Source organism: Acomys minous, assembly GCF_964271855.1.
Source record: "Acomys minous genome assembly, chromosome: 6".
Classification (NCBI taxonomy): Eukaryota; Metazoa; Chordata; class Mammalia; order Rodentia; family Muridae; genus Acomys; species Acomys minous.
Window position 1 is genome coordinate 121,868,324 of NC_140487.1, and position 20,158 is coordinate 121,888,481.

The window sequence follows — 20,158 nt, forward strand, 5'->3', positions numbered from 1 at the left end:
CTTGGAGTTACAGGCAGTTGTAAGCTGCCATGTGGGTGCTGGGAATTGAACCCGGGTCCTTTGGAAGAACAGACAGTGCTCTTAGCTACTGAGCCAACTCTCCAGCCCCAGAAGCCCCACTTTCTCACAGACGAAATAGGCTGCCTTGGCCCAGCACACCTGCTCCACTGTCTTGTACTCTTGGCCAGCTACCCTCTCTCTGCTTTGTGGGCCTCAAGCTGCAAGCACATGTGTTTCCTTGGACTCTGAGCATGCCATCCAGGTCCCTGCCTTTTTTTCCCAGCCAGGAGGATCGACTGGCACCACCTCTTGTTCCCTTCTTTCCATCTGCAACTTCTCTTTAAGGCTTGGCCAAGCCTCTTTCTCATGGAGCCCTTCGGATCACTGGTACTCCTGTTGCCCACCTCTTCTGACCCCATCTGCCTTGCAGAGTCCATAGACCTTAAAGTTAGTGAGCAAGCGCCCTTGCCTACACTGCCCCTCTAGCCACAACCTCACAGTGCTCACCATAAAGCCTGGTGCCATCAGTGCTCGTGCTCAAAAGGTGAACACATGTCATTGGCTATAGCAATGTCCCCTTCCTGAGTGTATGTAGAAGTAGAGTCTCAATTCTGCTGATCTTGAGGCTGCATCCTAAGGGTGGACTGAGGACATTAAGACCTGCCTTGAGGGCTGGAGAGATGGCTCAGAGGTTAAGAGCACTGCCTGCTCTTCCAGAGGTCCCGAGTTCAATTCCCAGCAACCACATGGTGGCTCACAACCATCTATAATAAGATCTGGTGTCCTCTTCTGGCAGGTAGTCACACATGGAGGCAGAACATTGTATACATAATAAATAAATCTTAAAAAAAAAAAAAAAAAAAAAGACCTGCCTTGAATCCAGCCTTCTGCTCTCTGGGCCTTGCCGTAGATCAGAGCAAGCCTGTGTCTGCCTGATTCTCACCCCGTGCACCTAGGCTTGGCACGCATGGGCAGTGATGAACTTTGAAGCAGTGCTGCACTACAAACATCAGAACCAAGCCCGTGATGAGAAGAAGAAACTGCGGCATGCCAGCGGGGCCAACATCACCAGTGCCACCACTGCTGCCACCACAGCTGCCTCTGCTGCCGCAGCCACCAGCACCGAGGGCAGCAACAGTGAGAGTGAGGCTGAGAGTACCGAGAACAGCCCCACCCCATCTCCACTGCAGAAGAAGGTCACTGAGGTAATCTCCTCATTCAGAACTGGCCAGAGCATAGCTCTGAGCAATACATAGTTGTGAAGCTCGTAGACGCCTGAGACTCTCTCTGAGGCAGGACGGGCCGCACACACTGACTGGCCATCCTTACTGCATGCCGGAAGCTGTGCCCCCGGGCTGCTGGCATGTTTCTGCGTCAGAGCTGAGGAAAGGCTCCGTGTGGTGCTTCCCACAGCGGTGAGCTCATCCTCCCAGGGCGCTGCTCCCATGTGTGGGTGGCTGCTACAGCTGCAGGGCCACTCTGAGGCCAGGGCCTTGGAGATCTGACCTCTGCCCTACTCTTTCTCTGTCTACCTCTGCTTGGCCTGTCAGTCCAGACTGCAGCAGGGCAGCTGGAAAGAACAGAGCAAGCGTGGTCAGGACGCCGTAGGCCTAGGTACAATGATGAGACCTGCTGCTGTTGTGGAGTGCATCCTGGATGCCATGGGCTCCTCAGCCATAGCATTCTCACTCTTCACGACCCTTTGAGGCAGCTGCCATCGGTGTTTACAGATGAGAGAGTTGAGTGTCACTAATACACTTGTGTTTCGACAGGATTTGTCCAAAACCCTATTGTTGTACACAGTCCCTGCTGTCCAAGGCTTCTTCCGTTCTATCTCCTTGTCGAGAGGCAATAACCTCCAGGATACACTCAGGTATGTAGGAAGGGGAGGGTGTGACTCTGAACAGCCTTGTCAGTGCCAGGACAGAGAAGTGGCTGTCTGGTGTCTTCATTCCCCCATCTGCTCAGTAAGTCCAGGTCAGTGTATGGACCTTTCTCCTTCTGTGCCTGGAGACACATGACACTGAGAGCCGTGAGGATGGAGGAGGAGAAGTGAGAAGGGGGGGCTGTCTCACCTTCACCCTAGGGACTAACTGGTCTGACTCAGCAGCCTCGCCGGGGGCCGTCCTGCAGTACAGACCCTGTCTGGCTCATCTCTGCAGCTGAGTTTGTGTCTCAGTGACCGTGACAGAGAAGCGATTGGGCTAATCTTTAGAGGGCCCTCATGAGCTCTGCCACCTGTTACAGCCATTTACAGCCTTAAAGATTAGTAATGGGGGCTGGAGAGATGGCTCAGAGGTTAAGAGCACTGACTGCTCTTCCAGAGGTCCTGAGTTCAATTGCCAGCAATCACATGGTGGCTCACAACCATCTATAATGTGATCTGACACCCTCTTCTGGCCTGCAGGTGTACATTCAGGCAGAGCGCTAAACATAATAATAAATCAATAAATCTTTTTGCCAGGCGTGGTAGCGCAGGCCTTTAATCCCAGCACTTGGGAACCAGAGGCAGGTGGATCACTGTGAGTTTGAGGCCAGCCTGGTCTATAAAGCAAGTCTAGGACAGCCAAAGCTACACAGAGAAACCTTGTCTCAAAACAAAAACAAAAAATAACAATGAAAAACAAACATGATCTAGGAAACTCAATTCCCTGTGACTTCTCCTGTCTCTGCAGAGTCCTCACCTTGTGGTTTGATTATGGTCATTGGCCAGATGTCAATGAAGCCTTGGTGGAAGGGGTAAAGGCCATTCAGATTGATACTTGGTTACAGGTGAGAATCCGGTGACAGTGAGCATGGGCCACGTGGGTCATAGTAGCCATGCCATCTGTATCATAAGCTATAAGGAAGCACAGCATAGTCCCAAGGGCCAAACTGTATCTTCTCCCTTGCTTGTGCCAGGAAACTGAACGGCTGCATCATTGCAAGAGCTGCTAGACCCAAGCATACTCCTGAAGTCCCATCACGTGGGGGGAGGAGGCAAAAGGGTCATGTAGCCTAGGCTACCTGAGACCTTGTCTCAAAAGCAAAACAAATCAGCCAGCTTTCCTGTCTAACGTGCTGCATATTGTGTCTTCTACACACCAGGTTATACCACAGCTCATTGCGAGGATTGACACACCCAGACCCTTGGTGGGCCGGCTCATTCACCAGCTTCTCACAGATATTGGTCGGTACCACCCCCAGGTACGGGCAGACCCTGAGCATTTTCTCATGAAACCACTGGCCTCTGGTTTGAGGGCTAGCCTCACTGACCTCTGGTTTGGGGGCTAGCCTCACTGACCTCTGGTTTGGTGGCTAGCCTCACTGACCTCTGGTTTGAGGGCTAGCCTCACTGACCTCTGGTTTGGGGGCTAGCCTCACTGACCTCTGGTTTGGGGGCTAGCCTCACTGATCTCTGGTTTGGGGGCTAGCCTCACTGACCTCTGGTTTGGGGGCTAGCCTCACTGACCTCTGGTTTGGGGGCTAGCCTCACTGATCTCTGGTTTGGGGGCTAGCCTTTGCAAGTGTCCCTCTGTTTGCTTAGGCCCTCATCTACCCGCTCACGGTGGCTTCGAAGTCCACCACGACAGCCCGGCACAATGCAGCCAACAAGATCCTGAAGAACATGTGTGAGCACAGCAACACCCTGGTCCAGCAGGCCATGATGGTGAGTGAGCCTCCAGCCAGCAGCCTCTGTCCCCGGTCCCCAAGTCACACCTTCCCAATCATAGCTTTCCTGTGGTGCCCCTTCCTTCTCCCTTTGACCCAGGTGAGTGAGGAGCTGATTCGGGTGGCCATCCTCTGGCATGAGATGTGGCATGAAGGCCTGGAAGAGGCATCTCGCTTGTACTTCGGGGAGAGGAACGTGAAAGGCATGTTTGAGGTGCTGGAGCCCCTGCATGCTATGATGGAACGGGGACCCCAAACTCTGAAGGAAACGTCCTTTAATCAGGTACGGGATCAGAACATGACAGGACATTACGCTTTCCTCACCACACTGCTTTCTCTCTGGCCTGTCTACTGTCCTTAAAAGTTACACCCAGTACAGGTCATAGCATAGAAAAATAATCCCAGTATTTTGTGCATGAGAATTACAGAATCAGGGCCAGCCTAGACTTAGAACTCATGCCCAGGAAAAAAAGCAAAACAAAACACTAGAAACGTAATTGTTGCAGCAACCTTTCTATTTTTTAAATAAGTAAATTTATTAGCTTAAAAAAAAAATACTTGTTTATTTGTTTGTTTTTGTTTTTCAACACAAAGTTTCTCTGTGTAGTCCTGGCTGTCCTGGAACTCACTTTGTAGACCAGTCTATCCTGAAACTTAGAGATCGCCTGCCTCTGTCTCCCAAGTGCTGAGATTAAAGGTATGCGCCACCACCACCTGGCTATTTCTGTGTTTTATGTAGATGGGTGTTTTGTCTGCATCTGTGCAAACCAGAAGAGGGTATCAGATCCCATGGGAAACAGTTATAGATATGAGCTGCTGTGTGGCTGCTGAGAATTGAACTCAAAACCTGGAAGAACAGCTGTTAAGCTTAACCACTGAGCTAGCTCTCTAGCCCCCTAAGTTGCTTTCATTTTCATGACGGGCTGGAGGGATCAAACCCAGGCCCTCACACTTGCCAGGCCAGCACTACCCACCAGGCCACCCCCTCCGCTGTTGAAATTGTAACAAAGTTTTAACCAGAAACTCACAAGATTCCTCCAGGCGCTATCTTATCTCTCCCTGCCTCCCTTTTCCGGGTAGGTCACCCTCGTGCCCTGGGAGCTCAGGGTTTGGACAGCACAGTCCCTGCTGCTCAGCCGTTCCCTCATGGTACTTTCATACCCCCTCAGGCACCCTTGGAATCCGTGTGGTCTGCTTAGGGCGTTAGCCTCCTAGGCCACCGTGGTAACTTTGTTCTGCTTTCCGTCTCAGGCGTACGGCCGAGATTTAATGGAGGCACAGGAGTGGTGCAGAAAGTACATGAAATCAGGGAACGTCAAAGACCTCACCCAGGCCTGGGACCTCTATTATCACGTGTTCAGACGGATCTCCAAGCAGCTGCCCCAGGTAGGCTCTTGAGGCTCCCAACAGGGTGCCTTGTGAGCTCTTGGGCTTATCCTGCATGTCTTCTTCACTTCTGCTGGAGACACTAGGACCAGCAATTACTTCTGGCCATTTACTGAAAGAAAAATAATTAAACTGCATTTCAGTTTCCCTTGAGAGGCCGAAGTCTAAACTCTTCCCTAACTATTCACAGCTAACATCCCTGGAGCTACAGTATGTTTCCCCCAAACTTCTGATGTGCCGAGACCTTGAACTGGCTGTGCCAGGAACATATGACCCCAACCAGCCAATCATCCGCATTCAGTCCATAGCCCCATCTTTGCAAGTCATCACGTCCAAGCAGAGGCCTCGGAAGTTGACGCTGATGGGTAAGGACCCAGCCCAGCTCCTGTACCCTGCCTGCGTTCCCTCCCCTCTTCTGAAAGGGAGGACAGTGACTCTCCTCCTGTTACGTCTTACAAGGCTCCCATTTGCCCTTGCTGCACTTGGTGCAGTGAAGTAGCAGATGGTCACCCTGGTCTGACCATTTGGGTGTGGTGGGCAGGTATGGGCATCCGAAGCGAACATGGAACATGACAAGCTGCTTTGAAGACAGAGCTTCTGCGCTCTTGAGTGTTCCTGATTTACTGTCATAAAACGAGCAGACAGAACTTGGATTCTCACAGTATGTTAGAGTATGTCAAGGTGAAGCTGCCTCTAGAATTTCTTTAGGAATAGAGTGCTACCAACCCACACAGCCAAGGGAGGCCCTAGAGCTCAGAGGGCATTGTGAGGCCTCCTGCCCTTGTAGGGAGGCAGGCAAGGGGAGTGAAGCAGATTCCCGTTCTGTGTCCCTGGCTGACTTGTCCTATGTGGGACAGGCTGGCCACAAACCTGAGGCCTTCCAAGTACTTACTGTATTGCACGTGCCACCATCCACGCCTGACTTCCTTACTCGTGAGAGAGAGAGAGAGAGAGATTGTATGTGCATGTGACTACAGTGTCAAAGATAGAAGAGGGAATCAGTATCTCTATCACTCCGTGCCAGTTCCTTTTTAGCACAGGATCCCTCTCTGAATATGGGGCTCTGGAGCCCTCTTTGTTAGGCCAAAAGCAAGTAAGTCCCCGCAATCCTCCTGTCTCTGCGCCACTTGGAACTAGGATTATAGGACAGGAAGCTTATTATATGATTGATGGGATGAGGCCCCTAGTCCCTCATGATTACTCCCTTTAATGTGTATGGATATTTTGCCTGTATATGTCTGTGCACCACATACATGTCTACAAAGGCCAGAAGAGGGTGTTGGATCCCCGGGAACTGGAGTTACAAATGGTTGTGAGCTGTCCTATGGGTGCTGGGAACTGAACCTGGGTCCCAAGAGACGTTGGGACCATCAACAGAAGAGCTGTTCTTTCCTCAGTCTAGGACACGTGCTTGTCTAGGGGGACAGTGTGACTAGGAGAGGAGGGCGGATTCCCTAGGGCCTTGGGAATAGCTGGTAGTCTTGGGCAGTAGTGTGAGCATCTCTGATCTATCCCAGTGGCTCCCTCTGTTTCTCACAGGCAGCAATGGGCACGAGTTTGTTTTCCTCCTGAAAGGCCATGAGGACCTGCGGCAGGATGAGCGAGTGATGCAGCTCTTTGGCCTGGTGAACACACTCCTAGCCAATGACCCTACGTCTCTTCGGAAGAACCTCAGGTATTCAGAACACTGTGAGGATATTTGAACTCTTAGGAGCCTTGGCATTTCATGCTACAATGTCCATGTAATAATGCGTCTTTACGGTACCTGAGCCAGGTATGATGGCACATGCTGATGACCCTAGAGCCTGAGAGGTAGAAGCAGAAGGATCAAGAGTTCAAAGCTAGCCTGGGCTGCATAGAGAGCTTGAGGCACCTGAACCAAACGTGAGACGTCAGTATGGTAGCCCACACCTATAATCCCAGCGACAGAAACAGAGGCAGAGACAGGAGGATTGCTGCAAGTTCAGCAGCATGGTTGACCAGGGAGTTCCACACCAGCCAGGGCTACTTAGAAAGACCCTGTCTCAAAAAGACCAACCTAACATTAAAGTTTCTGGCAAGAGCACCAAGGTACCCAACACAAGCAGATTCTCAAGACATTTTAGGGGGTCCCACTGTGAAATGTCTTCAGTGAGCTCAAAGAACTCAGAATGGACTGGGCATGGTGACACACGCCTTTAATCCCAGCACTCAGGAGGCAGATGTCTGAGTTTGAAGCCAGCCTGGTCTACAGAGCAAATCCAGGACGGCTGGGACTACACCGAAAAGCCCTGTCTCAAAAACCAAGCAAAAAAAAGGACTCAAAGGGAATGCTTTGAGATTAGACTCAAGATTTGACACATATGGTGTTCTGCCCTGGACCAAGGCCAACAAAACCCTGCCGCGCCTCTGACCCCTAAGCCCATGGCTGTTCCACTGAGGTTACTTTAGCACTACAGTTACTCGATGCTTCTTCCACAGAGGTGAGCTTGTGAGGCAAACTGAGGACCACTACCATGCCTTGGCATCTTTCCGGGTGCCTTCACAGAGGGCACCTCAGTCCACACCTTGCAGCTGGGAGTTGAGGAAAGGCATTGTGTGTCCTAAGCTGGTTAAAGGTGCACTTCTGTTCACTGTGTAATGACACCTGCCTCCCTATGGTTGCCAGCATCCAGAGATATGCCGTCATCCCTCTGTCCACCAACTCTGGCCTCATTGGCTGGGTCCCCCACTGTGACACACTACACGCCCTCATCCGGGACTACAGGGAGAAGAAGAAGATCCTCCTGAACATTGAGCATCGCATCATGCTACGGGTACGTGCTACCGCTACACCAACACCCTTGAGCCCCGGGGGCACCCATATTCCAGGGGACCCACACCTGCCTGGTGGGGTACCACTGAGAAAGCTATCTGACGAAACCACTGTGGAAGAATGCTTAATGAAATAACTTATAACTCAGATAACTGCTGAGAAACAAGGGAAGGTCAGCAAGAAGACTCGGGGGTAAATGTACTTGCTATATAGGCCTGATGCCCCCAAGCCCACAGTGAACAGAGGAGACCAGCGTCCAGAAATTGTCCTCTAACCTCCACATGCACACAGAATAAATAATACTTTTTTTATTAAGAAAAGTCATTGAGCATAGTGATGTACACCTTTAATCCTAGTACTTGGGAGACAGAGGCAGGCAGCCTAACCAACCTGGTCTACATAGAGAATCCCAGGACATCCAGGGCTGCATAATAAGACCTTATTTTAAGAAAGAAAAAAAAAAATAGGGGCTGGAGAGATAAGCCAGTGGTTAAGAGCATTGGCTGCTCTTTGAGAGAACCTGGGTTGAATTCCCAGCACCCACATGGTGACTCGCCACTGTCTGGAATTCAAGTTCCAGAGGGTGCAACATCCTTACACAGACATGTGTGCAGGCAAAACACCAATACACATGAAATGAAAATAAAATTTTCAAAATTTGGAGCTGGAGAGATGGCTCAGCGGGTAAGAGCACTGACAGCTGTTCCAGAGGTAGCTCAGCAATTCCCAGCAACCACATGGTGGCTCACAACCACCTGTAATGTGATCTGATGCCCTCTTCTGGCCTGCAGGTGTACATGCAGCCAGAGCGTTGTATACGTAATAATAAATCTTTTGAAAAAAACATATTTTTTTCAAAATTTTAAAAAAGAAAGGGAAAGTAAAATAGAAACCACATTGTATTTCTTGCTGTTGTTTCCTTTCTCTCTTGGCTTTGTGGTCCTGATTCAGATGGCTCCTGACTATGACCACCTGACTCTGATGCAGAAAGTGGAGGTGTTTGAGCATGCTGTCAACAACACAGCTGGGGACGACCTGGCCAAGCTACTGTGGCTGAAAAGCCCCAGCTCAGAGGTATGGCCACAGATACTCACACATGACAGGATGTGTACTCCTTTTTGTTGTGGCTAAATAAGGAATTTTCACTGAGTTTAATGAAAAGTTTTTTGAAACCTGATTAGATTGAGGATGGTGGTTCATGCCTATAAACCCAGCATTTGGGAGGCAGAGGCAGGAGGATCACCATGAATTCAAGTCCATCCTTTACTACAGAGAGAGTTTTAGGACAGCCTGTGCTATGTATCAGATCCTGTAACTCCAGTGCCAATGGATTCAACATCCTCTGGCCATCTCAGACACTAGGCATGTATGTAGCGCGCATACACACATACATGCATTCATACACATATAAATAAATCTTTTTTTTTTTTAATGAAGTAAAACTGGATGGGAGAGGTAGCTTGACAGGTTAACTCACTTGTTGCCAAGCCTGACAAGCTAACTTCAGTCCCTGGGACCTGCGTGGTAAAAGGAGAGAACCGGCTCATACACGTTGTCCTCTGACCTCGGCTCCAGCACCATAGCATGTGCACATGCCTCCCAGACACTCACACACAAATAAATAGTTATGGTATTAAGAAAGTGTTCGGGGCCGGTGGTAGTGGCGCATGCCTGTAATCCCAGCACTTGGGGGGCAGAGGCAGGCAGATCTCTGTGAGTTCAACACCAGCCTGGTCTACAAACCAAGTCCAGAACAGCCAAGGCTCCACAGAGAAAACCTGCCTCAAAATATAAAACAAAACAATGTTTAATGATCAGCTACTATTTTACTGTTTACCAGAATCCATCCTCTTCCCCTGCCATAAGAGACTGCACTTTGCTTACACACTGGCCTCAGTCTCCCATGGAGATTATCCTAGAACCATCTCGTGCTCTCTGCCTATTTTTCTTGAAAATGAACCATTAATACAAGTCTCTTCACACTGACTATTTCTATTTTGTTTTGTTTTTCTACCACATAAATTTGGGGACCAAAGTTTGTTTTGCAGCATAGTTTGTAATCCTGAATCATCTATCCTAGCTGCTTCCTGGTAGAATTAAGAACAGTTGTCCTAGACCATGCTGAGACTATGGGTTATAAAATGCTGGTTCGTGCCAGGCATGGTGGCGCAAGCCTTTAATCCCAGCACTTGGGAGGCGGAGGCAGGTGGATTGCTGTGAGTTTGAGGCCAGCCTGGTGTACAAAGCAAGTCTAGGATAGCCAAGGCTACACAGAGAAGCCCTGTCTTGGGGGGAAAAAGCTGGTTCATGTGTGCTCTTGTGCTACAGGTGTGGTTTGACCGAAGAACCAACTATACCCGCTCCTTAGCTGTCATGTCAATGGTTGGATACATTTTAGGACTTGGAGACAGGTGAGTGAATTTAATTTGTTTCTTTCAGTCTCTTTCTCCAGTTGTCTTAATTGTTTCATTTTGTTTTCTAGTGAAGCATGTGACCACTGAATAAATAACTATATTTCATTTATTTATATTTTGTTTTGTTTTGTCTTTTGGTTGGTTGGTTGGTTCATTGATTGGTTGGGTTTTGGAGGGAGGTTGTTTGTTTTTGTTTTTGTTTTTTAAGACAGAGTTTTTCTTTGTAGACCTCAAACTCACAGTCATCAGGCTGTTTTTGCCTCCCAAGTGCTGGGATTAAAGGTGTGTGCCACCACACCCGGCTTATATTTTATTTTTTGAAGGACAAGCAAGCATGGTTTTACTGAGATGTAGGGTAATAATACCCTGAACCAGGCAGGGATTCCCCAAAGTAACTTACTGGCTTAACAAACTGACTAATCACACTGTTCTAAGACAGATCATTCTCCATCTATAATTGAACCCAACCAAAGCAGAAACCTTGTATTATACAAAATACACTTCTTGTTTGTTTGTTCTTGAGACAGGGTTTCTCTGTATAACGGCTCTGGCTGGCCTAGAATTCCTTCTGTAGACCAGGCTGGCCTTGAACTCACAGAGATCCACCTGCCTCTGCCTCCCAAGTGCTAGGATTAAAGGTGTGTGCCACCACCTCATGACTACAAAATACACTTCTAAGTGTAACCAAAGAGCTAATTCAGGGCTGTGGATATGATTCAGTGGGATTGCATTTGTGTACCTAATACAAAGTCCAGAGTTTGATCTCTAGTGCCTCTACCCAAAAAAGAAAGAAAGAAAGGAAGGAAGGAAGGTGGATACATGGACAAGGAATGTTCAGACATTGTCTAATAAGAATGTAAACAAAATTGGTTCTTTGATGCCTATTGCTTTTTTTCTTAGTTGTGTTTCACGCAGTTGAGAATAAAATTTGTTCTGTGCCCCCCACCTCCAAAACTGAGAGCTGAGGTGGGAATATCGCCTGAGCCCAAGACCTTTTTTTGTAGATGGGTCCTGAGCCTGAGATTTTGAGATGAGCTTGAGTATCAAAATGGGATCTCGTCTTTCAGAGACAAGACCAGTGGGCCAGCGTGGTGTGCAAGCCTTGACTCCAGCGCACAGAAAGCAGACATGGGCAGCAGAGTTCTAGGACAGCCAGGGCTACACAATGAGACCCTCTCTCAAAAAAGGCCTCATTGGCTAAAAGGGCTAGAAGTGCTGTTCCCCGGGGCCTGACAACCTGAGTTTGATCTCTGGAACCCACATGGTGGAAGGAGAGAACCAGCTCCTGCAAGTTGTCCTCTGCCAGTCAGACAAGAGCTGTGCATTGAAACACACACACACACACACACACACACACACACACACACACAGTGTAATGTAAAACAAAGTGCAGAGCTCTAGAAAGTAGTAGTTTGAAATCTCTGAAATCCTCAGAGAGATACCTTTGATGAAAGACTGACAGACTAAGAAGGGCTTACACTGACCCAGGGCTTTAAGGAGTCAGGCCCTGGTAGGAATGACGGAGCTGTGCAGCTCTTGACATAAACTACTTTCCTGGGCACCCAAGATCCCAAGAGAGTTAATGCACGGGCAGATAATAAATATTTTAGGCTTAGCCGTTAACCCAGCACTCGGGAGACAGAGGCAGGCAAATCGATGTGAGTTCGTGGCCAGCCTGGTCTACAAAGTGAGTCCAGGACAGCCAAGGCTACACAGAGAAACCCTGTCTCGAAAAACAAACATTTTAGGCTTTGTGAGCCATGTGGCCTCTGCTGCAAGCACTTCCTCTGCCTTTGTAGCTCATAAGCAGCTTGTGGCAGTGCAGAAATCTGTGAGTAAGGCTAGCTCCCACAAACCCCCGAGTCACACCGGTGTGTGGGGGCAGGGCTCACCTGAGAGTGGGCCTTGGCCAGCCCCTGGCCTGGAGCTGTTGTGGTGATTGATTCACTGGGGCTGCTTTCTTCATCCCTCCCTGCTCTGACTTGTTTCTCAGACACCCATCCAACTTGATGCTGGACCGGCTGAGTGGGAAGATCCTGCACATTGACTTTGGGGACTGCTTTGAGGTGAGCACTGAATGAAGCTGACCCTCCTGACAGTTTGGGAAACTTGCCCCAAAGACCTTCCCTTCTCTCTTAGCCTTGAAGCGCCTTGGGCAAGGACTCCCCCACACTCTCTCATAGAAGAGGGGTCTCCTGTCCTTCAGCTATGTTCTGGCCAAGGCCAGGCAGTGAGCACTTACCCTTTTTCTCTTTTTGTTTTCCTGTGTCATCTTTCAAATCTCTGTGATAAGTGCCCTCTTACTGAATTCAGTAGGAACTCTTATGTCCTTGCTGTGATGGAAACCAGTGCGCATGACGGTGAGAGGCCACCCACCTTCACTTGGCCTCAGCTAGAGGATATAACCTAACCGTGGATTTGGCTTTTCCTTTAATAACCCTATAGGTTGCTATGACCAGAGAGAAATTTCCAGAAAAGATTCCATTTAGACTCACAAGAATGTTGACCAATGCTATGGAGGTGAGTGGATCCTGGGGACACATTGATTTGAAGTGGGGCCATTATAGTTACACCCTTCTCGAAGGACAGACATGCTTGTTAGAGCGCATCTCTTCCCCTAGGTGTCCATGTAGTTTCTGTAGCAGGTCCTTGTCACTGTTAGGAATCCCTTTGAAAGTCAGCATTGCGTGTTGTATCTGCACTGGCCTGGGTCTGTGCCCCTGCAAGGGGACAGGCCTTTGGTCGTAAGGTGCCACCGAGCCACTGCTAGTACTCCTGGCTGTGTGTCTCTGACCTCTCTGCAGGTTACGGGTCTGGATGGCAACTACAGAACCACATGCCACACGGTGATGGAAGTGCTTCGGGAACACAAGGACAGTGTTATGGCGGTACTAGAAGCCTTTGTCTATGACCCTCTGCTGAACTGGAGGCTGATGGACAGTAAGTTTCAAATACATGGAATGGAGTCCTTTTTTGTTCCAAGCCACTATTTAATTTGTGGGCTATTTAAATTGTGTGTGTGTGTGTCTGTCTGTCTGTCTGTCTGTTTGTCTGTGTTTGTCCATGTGTGTCTCTGACAAGTACAGAGCAGCTCTGGGAACTGGGAAGGATTTTCAAGCATTTTTATGAGCTGCAGGACACTCCCACTTAGCTGTTTAGTGAGATAAGGATTCTGGATAAACTATACCTTGTGATTTTTGTTTGCCTGGGCTGTAGAGTAGGAAGCTAGTGTTTTAGTGAGAAACACACAGCGTTGTGACTGAGGCTGCAGCGTCGCCCCTCTTTTCTACGCCCTGGAAGATCCTGCCTAACAAGAGGCTACTGATGCTTTGAGTAAGCCAACGCTCTCCGTGTCTAAGTCAGGTGTGCAGTAGAGAGCATCCAGGTTGCACATTCACCATTATGGCTTTTGAAAAATTATGTTTTAATCCCAGCACTTGGGAGGCAGAGGCAGGCAAATTGCCGTAAGTTCCACGTCAGCCTGGTCTAGAGTGAGTTCCAGAACAGCCAGAAAAACCTTATCTCAAAGAAAAGAAAAGAAAAAAAAATTATGTTTTTGTGATCATAAGAAAATACATTTTCGCCAGGAAGTGGTAACGCACACCTTTAATCCCTGCACTCGGGAGGCAGAGGCAGGTGGATCCCTGTGAGTTTGAGGCCAGCCAAGGCTACACAGAGAGACCCTGTCTCAAAAAACCAAAAAATAAAAATAAAAAAAGAAAGAAAATACATTTTCAATGAACTTTCTTTCAAGTCTGAAGTGCTTCCTAACAATTCTTTCCTAGCCAATACCAAAGGCAATAAGCGGTCCCGGACAAGGACAGACTCCTATTCTGCAGGCCAGTCAGTAGGTGAGTACATCCTAGGGAAAATGGCAGACCTGTAACTTTGTCTAGAGGGTTTGAGGCCATTTTACCTGCATAGCAAGTTTGAGACTAGCCTGGATTACATGAAAGCCAGTCTGAAAAAAGGGAAAACGGGCCTGTCAAGATGTTTGCCCCTGAAGCCTGGTGACCTGAGTTCAATTCCTAGAACCCACAGAAAAGGTGGAAGGAGAGACTGGCCCATGAGATTGTCCTCCGACCACATAGGAGTTGTGACATTCACTCTTCCCACACATATTCATTCACATAGTAACAAATAATAAATGTTTACAATAATTAGAAACTAATTGCTTTATGTTACTCTTTCTAAAAATTCTTTATATATAGCTGGGCATGGTGGTACACGCCTTTATTCCCAGCACTCAAGAGGCAGAGACAGGTGGATCACTGTGAGTTTGAAGCCATCATGGTCTACAAAGCGAGTCCAGAACAGCCATGGCTACACAGAGAAACCTGTCTCGAAAATACCAAATATGGGCTGGAGAGATGGCTCAGTGGTTAAGAGCACTGCCTGCTCTTCCAAAGGTCCCGGGTTCAATTCCCAGCACCCACATGGCAGCTCACAACTGTCTGTAACTTCAAAATCTGACACCCTCACACCAATGCACATAAATTAAAGTTAAATTTAAAAAAAAAACCAAATATATTTATTTTTGCATGTGTATAGGGGTTTTGCCTGCCTGTGTGTATGTATATTTCATACATGCCTGGAGGAGGCCAGAAGAGTGTGTTGGATCACCCAGAACTGGAGTTACAGATGATCGTGAGCCACCATGAGGGTGCTGGGAATAAAACCAGGGCTGTTAAAAGAGCTACAGTGCTCTCAGGTACTGAGCCATCTCTCCAGCCCTATGTTATGCTTCTCTGACTTGAGTGCTGAAGATGTAGCTCAGGAGAGTGCTCATAGCATGGGTGAGCGCTGAGTATAGCCCCAGGGCAGCTCAGTGGGTCAGGCGCTGACGGCCAGCCCTGCTCACCTAAGTTTCATTCTCTGGACACACATAGTGGAAGGAGTGAACCAACTCCTACAAGCTGTGACCTCCATACATGCTCCCTCCCTCCAACACACATGCACAGAAATAAATGTAATTGTTATTTTAAAAAGAATAACAGGCTGGAGAGGTGGCTCAGCAGTTAAGAGCACATACTGTTCTTCAGAGGATTGGAGTCTGGTGCCCAGCATCGCACCAGGTGGATCACAACTGTCTGTACCTCCCACTCTAGACACCCCAGGCACCTACACCCCACATGGGCATGCTCACATGCAAACACACACACATATAGTTTAAAATGGGAATAACTTTTTAAAATAGAGTAGTAGCCAGGTGTTGTGGCACATGGAGGTAGAGGCATGAGGTTGTCTTTCCCTACATGGGGAGTGCACAGGCAGCCTTGGACACACGAGACTTGTCACAGAAGAAAAAGAAAAAGCAAGCAAGAAAGAAAGAATTAGAAACTAATGGCTCCTTACTGTTTGAATCATCTGCTAATTGAGGTTTGGATTCTTTCTCCCCCCCCCCCACTAGAAATTTTGGATGGTGTAGAGCTTGGAGAGCCAGCCCATAAGAAGACGGGGACCACAGTGCCAGAGTCCATTCACTCCTTCAGTAAGTCTATGCCAGTCCATTGCAGATAACAGCCACGCGGACCCACAAGGCGAGTAGCAAGGCTGCCTTCGAGAGGAAAGGGTCCATGCATTTTGCTGTGTGCTGAGGACAGAGGTGCATGCACAGGGTAAGTTTCCTCAAAGCAGGGCAGCCTTGGACCTGTTGTTCTACTCCTGTGTCTTTCAGTTGGAGACGGTTTGGTGAAACCAGAAGCCTTAAACAAGAAAGCTATTCAGATTATTAACAGGGTTCGAGACAAGCTGACTGGTGAGTGTTTGAGGGTTAAAGGGACACAAAGCCCAGTGAGGAGAGTGATCTCCTGGTGGATGGCCAGCCCACTGTCCTGGGACTCCTTTCCACGTGGCTCATAGGTGGCTTCAGTATCACCTGACATCTCTTAGCCTCATGAGCTCTGGGAGTGAAGAGGCTCTGTTGGAGTCTGGATGGATCCCAGAACCAGCCAACTCCAGGAGCAAGTCGCTGGCCTCCTGGTGTGATGCTGGCAGGCGCCTGGCCGCTTCAGTTGGCCTTGCAGCAGTCATGTACTACAAGGATGGAAGGGGGGCCGTGTAGGATTTGGAGAGGAAGCTACCAATCCATACTGATCCTCTTTCTTCTGTGGGGTGGGTTATTGCATGGACAATGCAGCCAGGAAGCCAGAGACCCCATTTCATACTCCCTGTGTGACCTCTGAACTCATTTCTCCATCTGAATTATGACAAGAAGCCCTGACAGAGCATATGAACATCATAGGAAACATGGGATTCCAGGCACTGGGCATCAGAGCCAGTCAGTTTTGTAGTCAGGGGTGCTTAATCAAGTGCCTATGTGTACTAGATGCTAAAGGAACCATACCAGTAGGAACAGTCCACTTCCCTGGCTGTTCAGGGCTCAGAATCTAAGGGGGAACAGTGTTGCTAAGTGGAGAAGAGGTCTCCACAGCAGTGGTGCCTTGTGATAGCAGGGTTTAATTTAATTTGGAAGTTCCCTAAGGAAACAATTAGAGCTCAAGTTTACAGGAAGAGTGTACTAGTTACACTTCTATTGCTGCTGACCAGACACATGGCCAAGGCGACTTCTAAAAGAAAGCACTTATTTGGAGCTGAAAGCTTTAGATGGTTAGTTAGGGCCCATAACCATCATGCTGGTGAGCACAGCTGCAGGCGGGCAAGCATGGCGCATGAGCAGTACCTGAAAGCTTACATCTTGGTCTACAGCTCTGAGGCAGAGAGAACTAACTGGAAATGACGTGAGCCTTTGAAACCTAAAAGCCACCCTGAGTGACTCAAGTCCTCCAACAGCACCACACCTCCTAATTCTTTCCAAGTAGTTCCACCCACTGGAGACCAAGTATTCAAATATATGAACCTGTGGGGACCGTTCCCATTCAGATCTTCACAAGGGGTAACTAGAAGGACATTGTTTCAGGCAGAGAGAGCAGTGTACACAGAAACCCTTTAATGACAGCTTTGGTAAAGAAGATTGCAGGCTGACATTCTGGCCCAGAAAAACAAAGTGTGTGATGTCTGGGCAGAGCCTGAGGCTCGCATCCTATATCCTGAGGACAGTGGAAAACCACAGAGGCAATAGGGTAGAGTTGGTGAGGAACCAGGCCTCAATTTTTGTGTTGTGATCCCACCTTCACTGGCTGGGTGGACCTTGCATCAGAAGGAGGGCATGAAGGTGCTCTAGTGTCCAAACAAGACAACCATTGGTAAAGGCCTCAGATGCGAGAGGGTGGTGGTGGTTGTTGTTGTTGTTGTTTTTCAAGACAGGGTTTCTCTGTGTAAAAGAGCTTCAGCTGTCCTTGACTCACTTTATAGACTAGGCGGGTCTCAAACGCACAGCGCTCTACCTACCTGTGCCTTTCAGTGCTGGTATTAAATAAAAGTGGTGTGCACCATCACACTTAGCTGCAAGAGATCTTGAGGAGGGCAAATCAAAGGCTGGCCTACGGCTGTGGCTAAACAGAAAGTCCTTGCCTGCTACTCATAGAAGTAGGTTAGAGCTCTAGTACCATCCAAAATAAAATAAAATTAAAAAGCCACACAGATGGCTGTGGACACAGGAGACCTGAGACGGTCAAAGATGACTCCGGATACTGATGACCATCCGAGAGCTGCGTGGAGCCCTATAGCCAGACTGAAGTTGTTGAAGAGAGTGAGGTAGAAGCAATGAAATCTGAGCTGTAGCAAGATTCTTGAGCAGCTTATGCAGGGAGGAGAGGACTAAGTGAGCAAATTAGCAGCTTTTGTGGGCAAAAGTCCTGGGTGCTGAGATCCACCTAGAGTGGCTGCCTCACGGTGTAAAGGACTCTTCCACCCAGCCATATGCGCGTGTTTCAAGTTTTTCCTCTATAAGGAGGAATGTGTATACAGAACTGAAAAGGCCATCATTGTGACACACACCTTTAATCCCAGCACTCACAAGGCAGAAGCAAGCTGATCTCAGTGAGCTCCAGGACAGCCAGGGCTACACAGACAGAGAGAGGGAGAGACCCTATCTCAAACAAAAAACCTGTGAGGAGGATGTAATCAAAAAAACTCCGAACAAAGACTTAAGTAATCAATGCTTCAAACTTGTAGGCGAGCAGGATGGTCGGACCCTGAGCATAGGGCTTGGTGTTCAGGAGAGAGGAAGGAACTCCTGGGATACAGGAGAAGAGGAATTGATGTAAAGAAGCCAGTCTGCAAACTGCCTCAGGACCCCAAACTGAACCTCAGGAGGTGGGGGCATTTGGCCAGGGTGAGAAGTGGAGAAGCTGTGGTGTTTGTGGAGATTTGGAGGACTTAACCACTTGGTCCTCGGGGTACTAGAAAGGCTAAGTGTGGTAGCTCACACCTGCAATACCAGCAGGAGACCAAGGAGGAAGATTGTTGAGAATTTGAAGCCAGGCTGGGTTGTAACAGTGAGTTCCAAGTCAAAGTGAATAAACAAACCTGTGACTAAAGCAGCTGGTTGTGGTGGTGTACTCCTGCACTTGGGAAAGCAGGAGGACCAGGCATTCAAGACCAACCTCAGCTCCATAATTCAGGCCAGCTGAGGCTGCATGCCACCCCGCCCACTCTCAAAACCCAATAACAACAAAATACTTCATCTCAAAGAAAAGAAAAAGAGGCAGGTTGGGCAGAGAGCCAGATTTGATTCCCAGCACCCATATGGTTCATGATTATAACACCTGACCCCAAGGATACATGGTAGACATACAGGCAAAACCATCTAGACACACAAAATTTTAAAACCTTAAAAAAATGAAACCAGAAGTGATGGTACACATCTTTAATCCCAGCACTTGGAAGTCAGGCAAGTAGTTCTCTGTGAGTTCAAGGCCAACCTGGTCTATAAAGTGAGTTGAGAAGCCCAGAGCTATTTCCCTAAGAAACCCTGTCTTAAGTTGGGTAGGGGGACCTTAAAAACAAAAATCAACCAATGCATCAAAGAAGCCTTGTCAGCTGGCCAGGCTTCGGAGTCTATGTAAAGGCAAGATCCTAACTGTCCAGTGGAAACGCTGATGGAAGCTTCCTCATCCACTTTTCAAATCAGATTTTGGAATAGCACCATTAGCCACAGCTTTGACATCTTCACCGTCTTTTAATTGGATCCATATTAAGAGATCAGCGTGCTTGCAGGTGACACAGGTGAATTTCTCAGTGCAGATGTGCTCTGTCCTTCCTGCTCCAGTGACTGTGTGGCCACATAGACAGCTGAGCCAAAGAAGAACATGTGCTGTGTTGATGCCAAGTGCAGTCGACAGTGTTTCTGCTTCTGCTTCCTAGGTCGGGATTTCTCTCATGACGACACCTTGGATGTTCCAACCCAAGTGGAGCTGCTTATCAAGCAAGCAACATCCCACGAGAACCTCTGCCAGTGCTACATTGGCTGGTGAGTGCCCTGGAAAGAAGCTTCATTGGCCTTGGGGGTGGGGGTGGGGGGCAGAGCTGACAGCAACAGCCCCGGGGTGGGGCATGGGGAGCAGCCCCAACATTCATACAAATCCCAGCAGAAGTAAGAAACAGGCATCCCAGCACTGGGAGCTAGGCAGAGGTAGATGGATCGCTGTGAGTTCAAGGCCAGCCTGGTCTACAAATTGAGTCCAGGACAGCCAAGGCTACACAGAGAAACCTTGTCTCAGAAAAACAAAACAAAACAAAACAAAAGTTTGAAAGCTTTCCCAGGCTGTAGTCTGACTTGTTCCATTCATTATTTTTTTTCTGTTTTTTTAGTTAAAAGACCTCATTGTGACTTAATGTGAGCCAGTCTCCCTATAATTGGCAAATTCTTTTTTTTTTTGATTGGTAAATTCTTAATTTCTTTTATAGTAATTTTATATTATCTATATATATATTACCAAAGGTTGTTTTAGGCAGACTAACTTTGTTATTAATTTTTTATTTTCTGGAGGCAATGTCCTGTAGACTACAT

General features: G+C 48.3%; 1 protein-coding gene across 1 annotated transcript in view; it reads left to right on the plus strand.

The window, feature by feature from the left end:
- MTOR (mechanistic target of rapamycin kinase) overlaps positions 1-20,158 on the plus strand; it is a 118,111-nt gene that overhangs the window by 95,652 nt on the left and 2,301 nt on the right. The window contains exons 39-57 of the mRNA XM_084786680.1: positions 957-1,205; positions 1,773-1,873; positions 2,676-2,772; positions 3,088-3,186; positions 3,527-3,649; positions 3,752-3,934; positions 4,903-5,037; positions 5,228-5,402; positions 6,577-6,712; positions 7,685-7,832; positions 8,783-8,905; positions 10,160-10,242; positions 12,239-12,311; positions 12,691-12,765; positions 13,050-13,185; positions 14,031-14,096; positions 15,656-15,736; positions 15,923-16,003; positions 19,513-19,618. Coding sequence (XP_084642806.1) covers positions 957-1,205; positions 1,773-1,873; positions 2,676-2,772; positions 3,088-3,186; positions 3,527-3,649; positions 3,752-3,934; positions 4,903-5,037; positions 5,228-5,402; positions 6,577-6,712; positions 7,685-7,832; positions 8,783-8,905; positions 10,160-10,242; positions 12,239-12,311; positions 12,691-12,765; positions 13,050-13,185; positions 14,031-14,096; positions 15,656-15,736; positions 15,923-16,003; positions 19,513-19,618 — 2,270 coding nt within the window. The remainder of the gene's footprint in view (positions 1-956; positions 1,206-1,772; positions 1,874-2,675; positions 2,773-3,087; positions 3,187-3,526; positions 3,650-3,751; positions 3,935-4,902; positions 5,038-5,227; positions 5,403-6,576; positions 6,713-7,684; positions 7,833-8,782; positions 8,906-10,159; positions 10,243-12,238; positions 12,312-12,690; positions 12,766-13,049; positions 13,186-14,030; positions 14,097-15,655; positions 15,737-15,922; positions 16,004-19,512; positions 19,619-20,158) is intronic.